Source organism: Pezoporus occidentalis, unplaced genomic scaffold (assembly GCF_034315485.1).
Source record: "Pezoporus occidentalis ecotype Australia unplaced genomic scaffold, CSIRO_AGI_Poc_V1 ctg46, whole genome shotgun sequence".
In the NCBI taxonomy this organism is placed as follows: Eukaryota; Metazoa; Chordata; class Aves; order Psittaciformes; family Psittacidae; genus Pezoporus; species Pezoporus occidentalis.
In genome coordinates, this window is record NW_026915791.1 from 3,542,522 (window position 1) to 3,560,189 (window position 17,668).

The 17,668-nt window shown below is 36.8% G+C and overlaps 1 protein-coding gene across 3 annotated transcripts in view; it reads right to left on the reverse strand.

The window, feature by feature from the left end:
* The window catches only part of ARID4A (AT-rich interaction domain 4A), a 50,508-nt gene that overhangs the window by 16,089 nt on the left and 16,751 nt on the right, over positions 1-17,668 (reverse strand). For all 3 annotated transcript variants that reach the window (XM_062635651.1, XM_062635650.1, XM_062635652.1), the window contains 7 exons: positions 17,269-17,348; positions 17,080-17,174; positions 16,351-16,483; positions 14,347-14,426; positions 12,517-12,593; positions 10,494-10,660; positions 1,917-1,989 (listed from right to left, as the gene is read on the reverse strand). In XM_062635651.1, the coding sequence (XP_062491635.1) occupies positions 1,917-1,989; positions 10,494-10,660; positions 12,517-12,593; positions 14,347-14,426; positions 16,351-16,483; positions 17,080-17,174; positions 17,269-17,348 (705 nt within the window). The remainder of the gene's footprint in view (positions 1-1,916; positions 1,990-10,493; positions 10,661-12,516; positions 12,594-14,346; positions 14,427-16,350; positions 16,484-17,079; positions 17,175-17,268; positions 17,349-17,668) is intronic.

Sequence of the window (17,668 nt, forward strand, 5' to 3'; positions counted from 1 at the left end):
GCAATGATGTAAAGAACAATGATTAACTGCAAAACAAGAAACCAAAAGTGACTTGGGGCAAGTGGCTGTGTACATAGACAGTACTCCTCCCAGCAAGGAAGAATATCAAACCTCACACCCTGCTGCTTCTCATCTTCATGCAATTATATTTGGAATCATTAAAATAATGTTATAGGACTCTGAGAACACTGTCATGATCACACAAATCAAAACATACATACAAAGAGAACAGAATGTAGAACAAATCCTGGGAGAAATCTTCCTATGGGGGGTGGGGGGTGGGGGTGTAAAGGAAAAGAAATTAATGTACACGGGCAGGGGGAAAGACCCAGTCCTGAAAAAGTCCTGTACGTTGCTCTCTCAACATATTAGCTTAAATGACAGTGTCTGGGCTGAGCCTTCAAATTTGGTGTACAAATGCTTGTACATGATCCCTATGTGGTGTATAGTCTGAGACTGCTTAAGAAAGGGAGTGAGGAAGGAGGAAAACAGAAAAGAGGGAAGATTCATGCTACAAGAAAGAAAACTGTGGATTAGTCCAGCAGCACAGGAGTATTTTTTTTCCAACCTGACATAGACTCTTACTCCCCCAAGGCAGGTTATTCTCCAAGAAACACTGGTTATACACAGGAGGCCTCAAAATTATATTGGATGAACTCAAGTATATTTTCATATATATTTCAAGATCAGTTTCTAAACCTGTGATAAGAACTGGCAATAGTGAATAGACTTGGAACTGTTCTTTTACAATTTTGTGGGCTAGAACGCACCTCGCTCATAGGGATGCAGAGCCTCCTTTACAGAGGTAACTAGATTTCTCCCCCAGATTTTAAAATGCAAGAAGAAAACTGGGGGAGGAGTGGGGGAAAATATTTATGCACTACATGCACTTTACATTTTACTCTTAGCTTTGGTTACTTCAAATTCAAGTACATCAACATTTGCTGTACTATATGCACTATACTACAAAAATATAATTCAGGTAACTTTTGTCAAGGAAAAAGAAAGAAAAATAGAGTAAAAAGGCAATAGTTGCACTTGTAATCAACCTGCACCGGTGTTATTGCTGGATTAACACAGTATTCAAATTGTAATAGCAAGTTCATAAGCAAAAAGAACAAATATACTGTAGAAGATAAAACTCCAGGCTTTTTTTTTTTTAAGCAGCGGAGTTGTGCAGGCAAGGCACAGAAAACATTCCATTTTAGTGTCAGCCTCATCAGAACTTCAGATGTGAATGGTTTATGCAACAACAGTTCTCCCCAGTCAGCAGGTATATCCTGCTCTCTATACACAGAGCATGCACTTCCAGTGTATACCTTAGACCAGGACTATTCCAGTACAGTCTCACCTAATTCTGTAAAGAACAATATTTAAAATATGCTATTTTCTTGTTCTAGCTACAGGACAAAGTAACAATCTCTTAAGTTGTCTCCTCAGGCAAATATCACTGCTACACCTGCATATGACTGAGACAGTTCTGCAAGGAGACTAAGATGACATATCTCCCATTCCCTGCTGGCTGAATTCCACCATCCATGAACAGCCTCCTCAGGTTCCAGCCTCAGATTAACAGCAGCAAAGTTCCCAGCCATGGCTGTCACAACAAGCAATCAACCAAGAGCCTATTTAACAGGGATTGTTAGCATTAAAAAGGTTTTGTGAAAGCCAAGAAAAACAAAACACCTCTAGAGGGATTTATGTTTCCTCTGTGTGCTGTGCTTCAAAGTACTAGAAGTAGACCTGCCACATGTGAAAACAGGTGGAAGTGTTTCTCCTTGCACCAGACTAGCTGTTATCTTTTCCACTGACATGACAAATATGCTCATAATAATACCGATTACATTTAAAAGCTATTTTAAAAGCCATTAAAGTAGGCTACAGATTAAATTATAAATAAATACAGCAATTGTTACCTCTGTCTTCCATAAACTTGTAAAGCTGTTGGAGGAAGTTGTCCCTCTCTTCAGGATCAAGCTCTTCCTCAGGCTGTGAAAACAAATGCAGTCATAATGAAAACGTAAAATGTAAGAAGTAACAATTTATTTTACAAAAGCCTAAGAATGAGAACTAAACCCAAACCACTTCCCATTTGGCCCTGCACCCATATAATGGTGAAATATGCAGAAAACAAAATTTAGTCCAGAGACTGAAATGTGTACCTCATGAAGAGAAAAGAAAATGCAAGTCAGGGAAGGCCTCAATCCATGACATAAAGAATATAAGTATGACCCTCAAAATGAAAACACTAACACACTTTCCATACAGTTCTAAGCAGAACTTTTATGCATATTTGTAAGACTGACGCAGTTCACAGGAGCTCTAGGGGTTTTGGTTTGGGGTTTTCTTGTTTAACTCATCCTTTTTACCCCAGCTCTAGCTAAGGTTGCAGAACACTTCTTTCTCCAGCCATTCCTGGTTCTAATGCTCCACACAGTAGTTTTACTTTTTGTAATTTAGATTCCACTGTTTGATTTCAGCTCATATTTGGAAACCCTTTTAGTGCTGCTTCTGTAATTTATTATTATAAATTCCTTAGTTTTACCATTCCAACCTAAAAATCTTAAAGAGTGAAATATTTTTTTTCTATTCAGGTGGAAACCATGAAAACACAGTACATTTACTGGGGGGTGGGGATGGAGAAAAAGAGATGTCTACATATACTCCATGGATTTTTAAGATTCTAGCAGAGAGAGAAAAAGAGAAAAAAATCCCTGCAACACTTTACACATGCCACTTTCTTCTTGCCAGCCTGGCAATCATAGGGATTGCTGGTAAGGCAGTTTGCGCAAGAAGGACTGCAGCTGTCTTGAAGGAAAGACGTAACAGTATGTGTCAAAAAAATCTTATCATTCCATTATTAAAAATAACAGAAAAGTCACAAGCAGTTCCAGAAGGAAACCAGAATAGCAATTTCAATTTCAGTCGTCTCTGCATTCTGTAAACTTTAAGCTTCAAGGCAGGAAGACAGGCAGTGAAATGTAAATGTATATGCTACTGCTGCGTTAACCAGAAAGCAATCTGCCCAGCATCAGAATGAATTTCAGCCCCGCCTGCTTCAGTGAATGCTGAGCTTCAAAGCCCAGCAGGGCTCACCTGCAATCAGGTAGAGACAATACCTGTTTCCTATTTTCCTATTTTTTTTCTTGAGAAATAATTGGAGAAAATTAAATGAATCATCACAACATTGTACACCATCAGTAACCATTTGCTCATACTGCATTATAGGGATTATATAAAGAGAAGCAGTTATCTATAAAGTTAGCATAACCTCCCAAGTTAACAAATTAATTACTGCTATATAAACCACTTCTTTCTTCTAACTAGACTGCGAACCAACTTCAGGATAGAGAAGTTTCTAGCATCTACTCTAATGTTTACCAGTTAAAGGCAATACAATTTGAACTATGCAAACTAAATATATCTAAATAACAATAAACATCCTGAAATACTTCTGAATAGTTGAATTCAAACCATTTCTTTCATATAGGCACGCCAAACCAGAACTGTAGGTCAGAACTGCAGAAATGTAGGTTAGAAATAGCACTCTTGCACACAAAATGTTAACTGTTTCACTGATAACAAGTATTTTCAGCTGAAGAAAAGCAAAAAGGAAAGATAAAAAGTTTTATATACTTATAGGACAGGGGCATAAAGCCCAACTGTGAGACATCCTGAGTCCTGCACCTGCTTCTCTGTCGATGGTGTATGAGTTAGGTTGCCACCCCTTGACAGACAGAGCCTGAACAGTGCCTGGCACCAATACCAGAGTAAATACCAAACCCTTCAGAGAGGTGATCTGAGTAAGACCTGGAAGTCTGACCAAGGAATAAATCACAGTTCAGCTATTTCAAAGTCTTTTTTTGCTACTTGCCAAAATGAGAAAGTCCAACCCTTCACTGATATGCTTATTACAGCATTAAGATACATGGACTTTTATAAGTGGTCATTTTTTAATCCAGGTTATCTATTCACAACTGGACATAATGAATTCCTAGGAGTGTCTACTGTTCCGAGTTAGAGTTTTATTTTAAATACATCAAACATCACCCAAGATGCTATATCAGCAACCTTAAATCTGCACCTGAAATCAAGAAAACTTGACACCACAACCTGTGATCAGCAGTAGTGGGTGACTGGAGAACTAAAATTCCCAGTATCTGTTTCCAGCAGGCACTGGGTCAACACTGCTAGCTGCCAGAACTCACTTTTATCCAGACACTTATGTCCATTTTAGGCTGGGCGTAAGTTAAGTTCACAGTGACAGTTGTGCAGAATCAGTTTCTTAAAGAGTTCTGTCTCTCTGTTTCATTTTATTCTTATATAAATGGTGCAAAAAAGGGAAACTGTAGTCAAATATAAGTCCTACTGCAAGGCAAAACAATATGCAGTTTTTAAGCAGAAGGAGTTCAAAATGGAGACATTCCTGTTCTTCATCCAATACCCATAAGAAATGCAAGATGAGAAAATCTTTTTTGTCTCAGGGTGAGAGGCTGAACCAGAATCTCCAGGATGACCTTTTTTGCCCATAATTAAAAAGTTGAAACATTATGGGTTTGAGATTTTTTGCTCCTGACTAGCAGGTCACATCAATTAGAGAATACTGTAAGGAGTAAACCAGTGAAATCAACAGCTACACAGGATCTCTGTATAAGGAAAATACTTCTTTCCCAACACTATTTCTTATTGCTTTCCAAGTAATACTGTGTTCAAGTAACTCGTAAAATTATTTTAAGAATAAGAACCAGCAAATAAGCACAACATGAAACACGCAGAAACTTGCAGAAAACTTGTCACTGGTTTTGCTTAATTTTGTTTCAAGCCACTTCATTCACCATGAGTTTTCCTTCTGTCTTCAGCATTATTTCAAAGAGTACAGCTTTGTTACCCTGACTCATCGTTTACGCTACAGAAAGATGTTAAAGCTTCTGTGGATGCTCACCTCTAGAGCTGAGTGGGAGCACAAAGGATGAAACAATTTCTTCTACAAAACGAAGAATGAATCTCTACTTAGAAGCACGTACACCATATACTCAAAATCAATATGGGGTGAAAGTACCAGGGATCTTTCTTTTATGTTATTAATAGACCGCCAATACCATAAACTCTTCTGTGAAATAAATGCAAGCTAGGAGGAAGAATAATTTGTACAGGATTTGGAGTTCAGAAGAGTGTATGATCAAGACAAGCTGCCAAAATTAGAGTTAATGTAATTTTGTTGCTTCAGAGTACTTAAATGTGTTTTCATCACTTGCACATTTGCTTTCTGATGCCAACTTTGAACACTAATTAGGAAATGAAAAGAATTAAACCAACTGCAACAAGTTAACAGCTTTACACCATGTGGAGATTTAGAGTGATCTTAAAAATGTTAGTTTCTACCAAACAGGAATTCAACCATCTTCAACAATGGCTCACTCTAGAGCTGTGCCTCAGTTTGAAAGTTCTTCACTCCTTTTTGAACGAATATTCTGAGAATGACCAGTTAGCATAAAATTGTGACCAAGAAAGTCTGTGTGAAGAACATTTGTGCATGGTATGATGCAGGTCATAGTTCACAATAGCCAAAACCACTCCAAATGCATGTATGCATGAGAAGGACGATTAGCTAATCAATATTTAGCTAGGGTTTTTTTAAAGTTATCCTGCATATTACACATCACAGCTGCTTGGGGTTTGTTTGGGGTTTTTTCAATATACGTAAATAAACCACTTGTTTCTGCATACCATGCTTCATTAACTTTGGAGTTACTGTATTCCTGTACTTAACTTTTAGAGTCAGCTTTTTCAATGTTATCTTACAATACAGAGAGGTTACAAGAGAAACAGACAATTTGGGTATCATTTTATGTGGCCTCCCACAGTCACTTAGAGAAAAGACTACAGGGGAAACAAGAAGTACTTTGAAACAAAATAAATATTTGAATAGATGACTACTGACCATTTGGAGGAATCTCAAGCTCCTAAAACACATCATGGATTTCATCCTCATTGACTCATCCCTCCTTTATGAACTTAGTGCAAATAAAATATACAGTAATAACTTATTGTGAAAATCAAAATAGGTACACTGGAAAATGCTTCTGGCACTTTCCCTGCTCAACAGTGTAAAGCAACTGTGACCAATGTTTCTTGATGATGCTGTGGTGCAAGAACCCTAAAAACTTTAAACGAATGCACACTATTAAACATACTACACATACATCCTTCAGGTGACTGCCAAAATGAAGACTAAGAAAATTCGTCTAAGCATACACCCTGAGGTGTTACAGCTCCTTTTACAATGAGAGGCACCCCCAGCTAGCTGGATATTTTCCATGAACGTTTTTTGCACGTCTGATTAAGGGAGAGAAAAGTGAAAGAACAAGAAACTGTAATTAAAGTGGCACAGATAAACTAGAAGAGTCTCTCAAAGACAGTGTTATAACCAATTCTATAGGTAAGACAGAAATCCCTTTTTGATATTATAAAATGATACAATTTTGAAACTTGCAAAATTCAAACTCTAAAGAACAAAATGCCTTACTTTTATCTTACGTGAATGTATCTATTAAGAACACATACTGAAGATGCATCTCAAATAACTGCATGTTAGATCTTGATTCTTTTAGAATCAGAATGGCCTACAGGGAGACTGAGAGGCAAAACCAAATGTTGCCTCCATGTTCCCGGTAAAATTGGGAGTATTCAACTATGTCATCACGAGAAACAAATAAGTATGATTTCTTCCCTAACAGAACAATTTACAAACAAGTAAATACAGTAGTATATATAATCTGATTTTTAATAAAATTCAGGTAATGTTCCGAAAGCTTCTATTTTTTTGTGGAGATACTGCAGATGGGATTTTCTCTTTCCTTTTAGCTGCAGTGCATTCTTTGACTGCCAAATGTGCCCTCAAAACACAGTTAATTCTCTTGTTCTGACATGTTAAAAACTGGCTAAGAACCAAAAGCAATATCTGAATTTTTATCTGGATTCAAACCCCTTGAGTGATTCTTTAAATTTTCATTTGATAAAGAATTTTTTTCTATAGTGCCTCTGGATTTTTTCACTTTTCATGGTGCAAGCAGTATCTATTCTGTTATTCAAACCTCACACTGTGAATGAAAAGTAATCCTGAGTTGCCCCATGTACTGCAATTACTGTCAAAAATCCAACAGATTGACCATGCTGAGCAACTTGGTGTAATACAATTTCCATTAACGTCAATGACAAGCAATTTCCACGGCATCCTCCTCTGTAGTCAACTTTGGACCACATGAGTCCATTATCACCAATGAAGAGGATTAGCATCTCACCACCACCATACTGCCTCCACTCCTTATCTTATAAAAGCCATACAAGAGCAACTACATAAAACCTGGAAACCCTGTTGTACCCATTCTACTGTACACAAAAGGTAGCACAATTAGAAAGTCTCTGTTAGAATCAAGTTAAAGATTTTCACCCAGATACTGGAAAAATGGCACGATCTCTTTGCTCCATAATCATTATTAAAGATCCTGCTTCAGAAAAATAGGATCCTTTCCACTCCCAGAATTAAGACTTTTCTGACTTTATCTTCTCATTATATATTAAGTAGGTCTGTGTCCATTTGATTGATTTAATGAAGGCCTACCGTGGCTGGTAAGCAGCTGGGCAGGGCTTGACAGCAAAACTGCTGTGCATTTCAGAAGATGGGGAGGAAAGATAATGCTTAAAATCTCTCTCCCATCTCTAGTAATAGAACAATTTGCAGTTCTAAAACAAAAGGCTCACTGAGAATATTCTGGGAGAGGATGGACAGAAGCTATTTTTGACCTTGATTAATAAAGGAGAAACACTACAAAATGTAAATGCAAAATTTGAGTGATTCAACATCTGTAGTTAAATAAAGGCAAAAAATATCCACGTGTCGATTCCCTCTGCAACTAGTGTTACTGCCTTTATAAGGGAAAAGAAAAAAGAAATTTAAAAATTCCCTAAATGCTGTCTAATTGCAATGCAATATCTAGTATAGCCCAAAATTAAAATAAGATGATGCATTGTAACAGCTGAATCAGAAATTTGATTTAATGGGCCAGCATGGCAGTTCAGCTCTGAAATAATCTACAAAGATTAACATCTCTCCTCTACTACATAGCTTCAGCATGAAGATGCTCACCTTATTTTTACATGCCTACTTGTCACCTGGAAATAATGGATTCTACACCTTCGCCTACCAGCATATCTACCTGTCTGGAATCCTTTGCTTTACTACTCTATATTTAGATTATTCCTCTAAAATAACCTCTATTTCTTTGACAAGAATGCCTTTTCTTTTCCTTTAAAAAACAAAAAACAAAAAAAAAAACCAAAAAACCACCAAGCTCCCCCCTCCCCCTTCTTTGTTTGAAACACACTGCACTTTTATGCAATAGCCATGAATATTAAAAATGATTACTAGAAAACTACTATAGCAATCCTTGATTTTTCGTGACCGATACGCTGCAATTTGAACCAACGTTAATACAAACAGACCAACGCAGACTGCAACAGTTCACACCCTGCAAAATGTGGCCTATTCAGTCCTTTTCACTGCAAACAGGAAAAAACCCAGAGGATTTTATATTCTGCAGACATTTATCCTTATATTTATCTAATCACAGCATTATTCTCATACAGACACCTACCCCATTTTCCAGAACACTGTTATCAAGGCATACAATTAGCACCTAAAAATAGATTCTTATTGTCTTTTTTACCTGGAAAGCTCTACCCTGGTTGCATGCTCTACCAGACAGTTCCCAGATCACAATTCTAAGTCAAAGCCACATTCTTAACAACCATGTTAACATTACAGATTAAAACACAGAATCCTTACCTAGGAGCTGCATTCTTTCAAATGTAAAATGGTTTTACTTCCTCTCTATCTGATCTGCCTACTGCCTGGACATATTTCAGCCTGACTTCCATATATTTGCTCGCTTTCTCTCTCCCTGCACGGCACCCGCAGTTATACGGCATTACTTACATTCTCTTCCATATAAAAAAAAAAACTAAAAAATAAAATAAATAATAATAAAACCCCAGACATTACATGGAAGGCAAAGCAAAGAGACAGCCCATTTCAGAGCATCTGGCAAACCTCCCCTGGCCGCCGGCCAAGCCTCCGCTCCAGAGACCTCCCCCCACCAGCTTCCCGCTCTCCGCGCATGCGCGCTGCCAGCCAACACTTGGTTGCCGTGGCAACGCTGTAGGCCGCCTCCAAGTATGAACGGCCATTCTGTGCTGGGCCTGACAAGGCCGCACGCTGCAGGGCGAGCGAGAGGGAAACGGGGCGGGACCTCCCTCAGGAGGCAGAATTCACCGCATTTTTCTATCGAAACGCATGTTTCCGAGCGTCCTGTGAGAACCGCACAACGAGGGGAAAGAAACAAATCCAACAGCCAAGCACACCCCTACTTCTAAAACCTGGCAGCAGAAATAAACGGAAATTCCTTACACAGCTTTGATGACACGAAGAAACTAGCTAACTTTGTGGAAAAGGAACCACTGAAACCAGTCCAATGCAGAAAAACATTATACTGTAACTATTAGACAGCAAGTCCACCCCCACTGTGGCTGATTCACGACCTGTGATCCTGGTGTTAAAAACTCTTAACGTACAATTCCTAAACAGCATCTTAGGCACCAAAGAGCTTTTAACAGGCACCGTGCCTTAGCTTATGCTTTCAGCCTATTGCCTTTCCTTCAACACAGAATCATAGAATAGTTAGAGTTGGAAAGGACCTTAAGATCATCCAGTTCCAACCCCCCTGCCAGGAGCAGGGACACCTCACACTAAACCATGTCACCCAAGGCTCTGTCCAGCCTGGCCTTGAAGACTGCCAGAGATGGAGCATTCACAACCTCCCCTGGGCAACCTGTTCCAGTGCCTCACCACCCTAACAGTAAAGAGCTTCTTCCTTATACCCAATCTAAACTTCCATTTAAGTTTTAACCTGTTACCCCTTGTCCTATCACTACAGTCTCTAATGAAGAGTCCCTCCTCACATTCCTTATAGGCCCCATCGGATACTGGAAGGCTGCTGTGAGGTTTCCACGCAGCCCTCTCTTCTCCAGGCTCAACAGCCCCAAAATTTGTCTTTTGTTCTTTTAATCAAACTACAGTTTTCAGAAACAAGTTACGCTTTATACAACCTATACTTGAAGTACAAAAGAAAACACAAATTTACTTTTATTTTATTTATACCAGGCTCAGCACCAATTTTTTGCTTATGTCTCTCTTCCGACCCAGATTCGTTCCATCACTCTTTGCCTTGCATTCTTAAATTCTAAGATTTGACTAATTTCTGCACTGGGTAACAGGAGGCAATTGCCACTCACAAACCCCAGTAAAAATAACTATAGCAAAGGAAAGATGAACGATGTGATTATGCTACATCTGAGAGTACTGGAAAGTGCAGGACCTTCAGGAAGGGAAGTTATTAAATTATCTTTAAAGAATTACTAAAACTGCCAAGACTTACCACTACTTCTTCAGTTTTCTCTTCCCTTTTTAATTCCTCTTCATCAGTTCGTGCAGCAGCTCCATCTTCCTCATCACTGCTTGAAGACTCCAGGATTTCACTTATATCCATTTTCCAGCTCCGAGGAACAACCTTAGTGCTGAGAAATATGCTTGCCTCCTGTAGCCCTAAAGAAGAAGGGGCCCTGGTTTTACCTCATCCATAGTGTTCACAGTCACAAAGTATTCTTAATTTCCTTTTCACATTCTTGTAAATCACAATTATGACTTAACCCAAAACTGGAATTAAGTAATAAAATACAAAATTCAGATTTAAACACTCAAGTTTACAAACTTTACATTTTGAGACTGTCAAATTTTAAAAATCAAGTGTCAGCAACTCAAGGAGTTTAGAGTTGAACATACATGTTGAGAACATACATCTGTGGGATGTATGTGGATGTTTTCTAGGCATAGATCCCCACAAACACTACTATGATTTACACCTAATTATATGAATGGTACAAAGACAGGCATCCTATACTCTTTCACATACATTCCATCCAACTGTAAACCATTCTGTTTCCTAAGGGATAAATACTGTAATAAAGCTATTTAAAAAACATAAACCCATCACAGTTAGATCAACTACTATGACTTACTTTGTTCTTTTCAAAACACCTTCATGTCTTAAAGTTGAGATTGCACAAAAAAATGTGAATATTTTCTCGAAGTGTGCTACCTAAAGAGATGCTATATTTATGTTTGGAACAGAGGAAAAATACAGTAGTGAATGAGAGAGGGATTGATGGGACATGGAGAAGTCACACTTGTATAACGGGAATACCTCAAATTCTTTTCCTTGCAGATGTGCTCCAATGGGAGAAAACAACAAAGCAAAACAGACCCAGATAACCCCAAAATATGCCTGCCAGTCGTAAGTCTGCCAGTCATAATAGAAGACTTTAATAAAGATGAATCAGAAGAATACCCAAAATAGGGACATGCAACAACTCACAGGTCAAATACTATGACTTACTTTGTTCTCTTCAAAATACAAAAGAAGACAAGGCAACAGGTTTTAGTATCTGCTGATTAACCTCGAGAAATCTGTCTAAACTCATTTTGTAAAACCATGAGTACCTTTGGTTCCACAATATTCCCTCATAGCAAAGAATGTCACAGCCCAATTATAATTACGATCAGCACAGTAAAAAAAAATCCCTTTCTTTTGTTTATCTTAAAACTGGCATCTGATCTTTTTTTGGTTTAAAGTTCTTGTACTGCAAAACACTTATGAAGAAGAAAGTAGAAATCATTAAAACCACCTCTAGCTCTCATTTGTAAGTATCATGTTAAATCTTTACTTATTAAGAAGCTGTTCCGTACCTTTACTCAAACCAAAGGAACTATTATTATGTGGGAATTTTTGTTGCTAGGTGGGTTTTTCCTTAGTTATTAATAAATATGTTTTAAATATTTCTTCTTAACAAATTTCATGGTTTAGGGTCTAAAAACAACACTAAAAGTTTAAGAATTATTGACATTAAAGCTCACTAAAAATAAGGATTATTGTAGTCACATCATTCATCCATCTATAAATCAAATTCTGTAATTAGACTTTTCAATCTAATATTAATTACAGGCAGGCTGTTCTAATAAAGTTTACACCTTGCTGTCTGGGTATTTTTAATGTGAAGTCCAAGTGTTTTGAGCAATAGCACAACACTCTGGTGCTAGAAGATGTAACTGTATTTCATTGTTCAATGACATTTCAAATACACTATCTTGAAAATATTCTATATCCTTTCCACAAACTTGGAGAGGATCAGAATAAGGAAATAAAAACCAAATAAACAAGACTCCTAGGTGCTATTTTAATAAGGCAGCTACATCCAAAGTTTCTCTAATTTATCATATTTAAAATTGTTTGCAAAATACCCAAGAGCAATTATCAGAAATCAACAGATCAGCATTTATCTGCAAAAGTTAAAAGCACTACTTCATGAGATTTCCTTTAACACTTAGAATTTATTCTAATTTACCTTTTTTAGGAGAGGACTCAGATTTTGGTAAGTTTTGAACATCCAGTTCTTTAATGTCTTTTCTTGCTACTGAGTAACTGAAAAAGAACAAGGTTCTGTTACAATTTGTAAATCACAGTAAAGTAAGCATTTGCCTTAGGAGAACAGTGATGTCTAAAATTGGCAAGATTTATCATTCACTTTCAAGATCTTTTCTAAAAAAATGAATGCGTAAGACATTACCGTAGGTCCTAATATGGAATTCAAACATAGAGCAAGTTTCCAGTCTTTCTATGAAACTCAGACACTAAAAGAGCCCTTGTAATTAAGTAATTAAGAGAAGTTTGTAAAGCTTTTGTATTTTAAATGTTTAACCTGCGCAAATGTGCAAATGCAAAATACTCCACACAGGGAATAAAAAAATCTAAATAAATAAAATATTGATGGGAAAACATTCACACCAATCAACAGCTGCTACCCAAATAGCATTCTAGCTAAGATGAAAGAAATATTTATGCATTTCCACTAGCACAGAACAACAGTAAAGCCAAATTCAAACAACTGCATTGATAAACAGTTTTTGTTTTTAAATTACAAACTGTTCTCATAGCAAAATATATGGCAGTTGCTATGTTCTAGTTACAGTCAATATTCAGTTACTGAATTACTACAACAGAAATGCTAACCAACCCGTAAGGAAAGCCTTACAAGTGAGTTACTATAAAAGATTTTTTTTTTCTTTCATTATTTCAGAAAAACTGGAGTAAACCTCAGGAACCGGAGGCTGTCACTTTCTGAAGTTAAAGCCATAATACTATGGGGGAAAAAAAAAAGTGAAACAGCAAGTCTGCATGCTTTTCCAGTAACATCCTACCTTCAGTATATAAAGAACCATTTATCTAGAAGGCTGATAATACATGTCTACATTAACAGGCCAAACTAAATGAAGTCTTGAGTTATTTGAAATATGTTTCAGTAATCAAGTGCTCAGACCCTACTTAAAATCAGAGTTACTAAAAATCACAAATTCTTCACTTTGAAAGAAAGAGGGAAATAGGTGTGATAGCTGGCCTTTGGCAAGGAAGCTTTTAGTTACAGTACATTGAGACAGATGCATTAGAAGTAAGGATGAAGAGAAATAAAGGGAACCAGCTTTAAAAAAGCAGGCTTTATACTCTTGAATATATTACTCCTTAAGCAGGACAGACATCTCTCTCACTCTCCTTCCTCCCTCCTCATGCTGGGGTGGTGCTGGTGTGTGTGTGTGTGTGTGTGTGTGTGTGTGTGTGTACACTAATAGGACAAATCTTTTTTTTTGTAAGAATCTTGTTTCAGATTCTGTAAAAATTTTAAAGTTATGTTACATTCATTTTTTTATTAAAAAAGTAAATTAAACACTTCTAGACTTTGCTATTTAAACAGTCACAGACATCGGGCACTGAAGGCAATGAGTCAGACATCAAAACTACATCAACAGACATAAAGGCGTAATAATTAAGACATTAAGGGAACCAATTAGAACCAAAACTCACGCTTCAAAGAACAGGAGTCATCCAAAGTGTTAACACTTGGAGGTTTTTGAAGTTGTTGATTTTTGTTTTTTTTTCATAAAGAAACATCAGAAACTTCAGTAATCCAATGCACTCTTACCAGACCTCACAATGTAAAAGTGGGCAAGTAAGCACAGCAGCAGTTAACTTGAAATGGATTATGAATGACAAATGTGTACAACCAACTTTACACAAAAATGTACCCTGTCCTTATGGAAGAAATAATGCCTTCAGAAGTGATGTGTAATTAGTTTTGCATTTTCCTCCCATGTACATCTAATGAAAGTAAGCTATTACTTACAATTTGGAATCTGTGAAGGATCGAATTAAACACTGGTCCTTTTTCACTGTGACGTCATCATTACAGCTGGGAGACACAACCTGAAGTTTCAAAAAAACCACTTTTTTAAGCAAATAATAATTTTAAAAAAATTAAAAAAAAAAAAAAAAAAAAAGCTGATCCTGAAAGGAAAGAAAGAGGGACAGCAGGAAAACTGCTGTCTTCCTGTTTCTTCTATGATAATTTCCAGTTCTGAGAAAAGAAACCTATTCCAATTTGTATTACTAAGGCCAACAATGACAAATTTCAAGAAGCAGTTAATCTCAAACTATGAGCTTCACTTATTATGAACAAGCCACAAGAATCTGCAGTTTCATTTGTAAACTCAAAACTCATCTATTGGACGACATCATGGATTCCTGTTTATTCATTCCGCTTTTTTTCCTTTCTTGTTCACACAAAACCTGTTTAAAGCATTTGTTTAAAAAGTCACAGACCCACTTATTTGACACCAGCTTTCAAACTGAGGGGAAAGTAGTACGGGTTTTTTTCTGAGGTGTGTATAATACAAGACAGCATGGAACCCAAGACAGCAGTGCATCCTTCCACAGCAGTATCATCTCTTAAGTCTAAAAAGGTAATATAAATGCATTTGCAGTATTTGTATTACAACAAACAGAACAAGTTTACATTTTGTTCTAGACCATATACACACACAAAGTGTCAAAAGCACATGAACTTCTGGGTCTACAAGGATACAGTGGGAGCTGTGCCACCCCAGTCAGAAGTTTTACCCCAAAAGTCAAGATAAGACATTCCTGGTTTTCATCAGAGAACAGTACAGGTGCACGTCCTCCAGTAACTTAGTCCCCTAGTTGGGGCCATGGTAAATTAAAATCTGTCATTAGTAAAGGCATATACAACAATCACAGCACATACAACAATGACAGAATTCACATTTTAAACTGAGATATATACAGCTGGGTAAGCCAGTGTCAACTATTCACTCTACATTACACTTCTGTTCTTTCAAGGAAGAGAAGATAACTGGCCATGTAGTTAACTGCCTCTTGATCCTGGATTCACGAAGGGAAATAAAATCTTAAACTAAGTCAGGACATTCTAACAGCTGAGCTAATCCTGAAGACTCAAAATAAAGGACTTTAGAATATACAATTAAGTAAATAAAATATGCAAAGATTAGTGAACCCATTCTGACCAATGATCTACATAAAAACAAAAAACCAAAGAAACAAAAATCCACACTGACAAAAAAACAAACTCCAAGACATCTCTGATGGATGACAGAAAATGTGTATTGAGCTTGCCTGACAATATCAGAAAGATTACTAATGAAAGCAACTGTTAATATGCAACTGTAAATTCCTCTGTGTGACGAAACTGCGAAGTGTTTACCTCTGCAGTACAAGTCCAGTTGTACTTGAATTTATTTAATATATATTTATTAACAGCAATTGCAATAAACAGCTATATCCTATATTGACAGTAAAATAAAAACAATAACCACCATCTACTGCTACAGTAACTGGCCATTTATGTAAATGCAAGCATGAAAGCAACTAGTATTTCATAAAATGGAAAGTTTAAGGGAAAAGGCAATCATTAAATACAAAAAAATTCCACTGCAATTAAAATTCATAAATCCAGTTGGCCTTAAATAGCCCTGGAGTGCAATTCCTAATGTATCTTATTTTTAGAAGAAAAATATCATTACATATCAATCATTATATGTGCAGTTTTGAAAGACTTAAGAGGTTACACATAAATGTTAATCTTTGCTTTCAAACTCTTCAAAGACACTGTAGAAAATCTGTATTTTTTACAAATACGGGCAGCAGAGCATAGCCTGAGTACATTTGCAACTGCTGGAAAAGTTGTGAAGTGTACAAACCACTCTATCCAGGAAAACCACTACATGAATATTGTAGCAAGTCAGATGAGACTCTTGTCTAAAAAGACAGTTATACTATGACACTACAGATGTCAACATCTCAGGCAACTTACCAGAGCTGGATACCAGTCTGCCTTCTCAGAACTGCAAGTCACACTCACAACTTTGCCAAGCAATTCATCATTTAGACGCCTTTTATCTTCATCCTCTTCTTCGCTGCTTTCTTCTTCCTTTTCATCTTCAGTACTAAATTATTAAAACACACAGTATTTTAAAGTTTTTGTCTGAAGTTAATATTTGAAAGCAAATACAGCTTACAACCAGATCTTTTTTCCTGTTCTACACAGCTTCAAAAACAAAATGATAATTTTAAAAGCTGAAATCGCTTGAAATATACCTAAATATTAAGTGCACTTACTAAGTAAGAGGAATTTTGTAGAAATTCTTTCCAAGTAGTAGTATTTTGCAACAGCATCATGTTGAAATTGGAGGCATAAATCAGGATTTGATTGCGCACAGACATGAAACAAAGAAAACAGTATCTACCCCAGAAATTTAAAACTTTTTTCATACTTTGTCCAGTATAAAGGTTAAAAATCCTACATTTTCTGACTTGAGTTCCTATTATATGAAAAAAGCACAAACTTAAGGCTACTACAAGCAAAACTCCATCAATTTCATAACAGTGCTAACATACAAATATGCCTGCATGAACCGAGCTACTTAAGTCCATAAGCTGTGCATTCAACTCACACGTAAGAGTATTCAGACCATTCAGTGGCATTACTCCAGTTTTAGCAAAGCACACTAAAGGAAAGCAACAGAGCACTAGCAAAACTCACACAGGAAGAGAGGATCTTCTTCCTCTGTTAGACTTTTTCCCAATAACTGGAGTTCCAAAGTGCTCTGGGTTGGTTAGTGGCAGTTGATCAAGTGTCTACATAGAAAAACAGGAAACAAAATTAGTTTACAATTATAAAAAAATATAAATTAACCACTTAGTTTCTACTGCATATTCATCATCGTCTTACCTCACTTTCTGCGAAGTGCCTTTCTCCTTTCAAGCATAACGAAGTTCGTCTCAAGGTCCTCTCATCACCGTCATCAAAAACTAGTATGAAGCCAAGGAAAACAATTGGTACAAGATGATCAGATCTCTTTCCCAAGCTGACAAAACAAGTCTACTATTCATCTCACAATCCAGAATATTCTCCGAAATGTGACTTCACAAGCAAAATTAAGGGTGGTATTCAAGATTCAGTTTCACAACAGGTAACATTTTCAGATGGAGATTAAAGTAAGGATATTGGATGCAACAATTTCAGTCTAATTTAGACATCCTTATCAATACATTGCACATTTCAAACCATAGCTACTGCCTGCACACCAGTTACAATCTCTGGGGTTTGTTGGGTTTTTTACCCTGCCCAT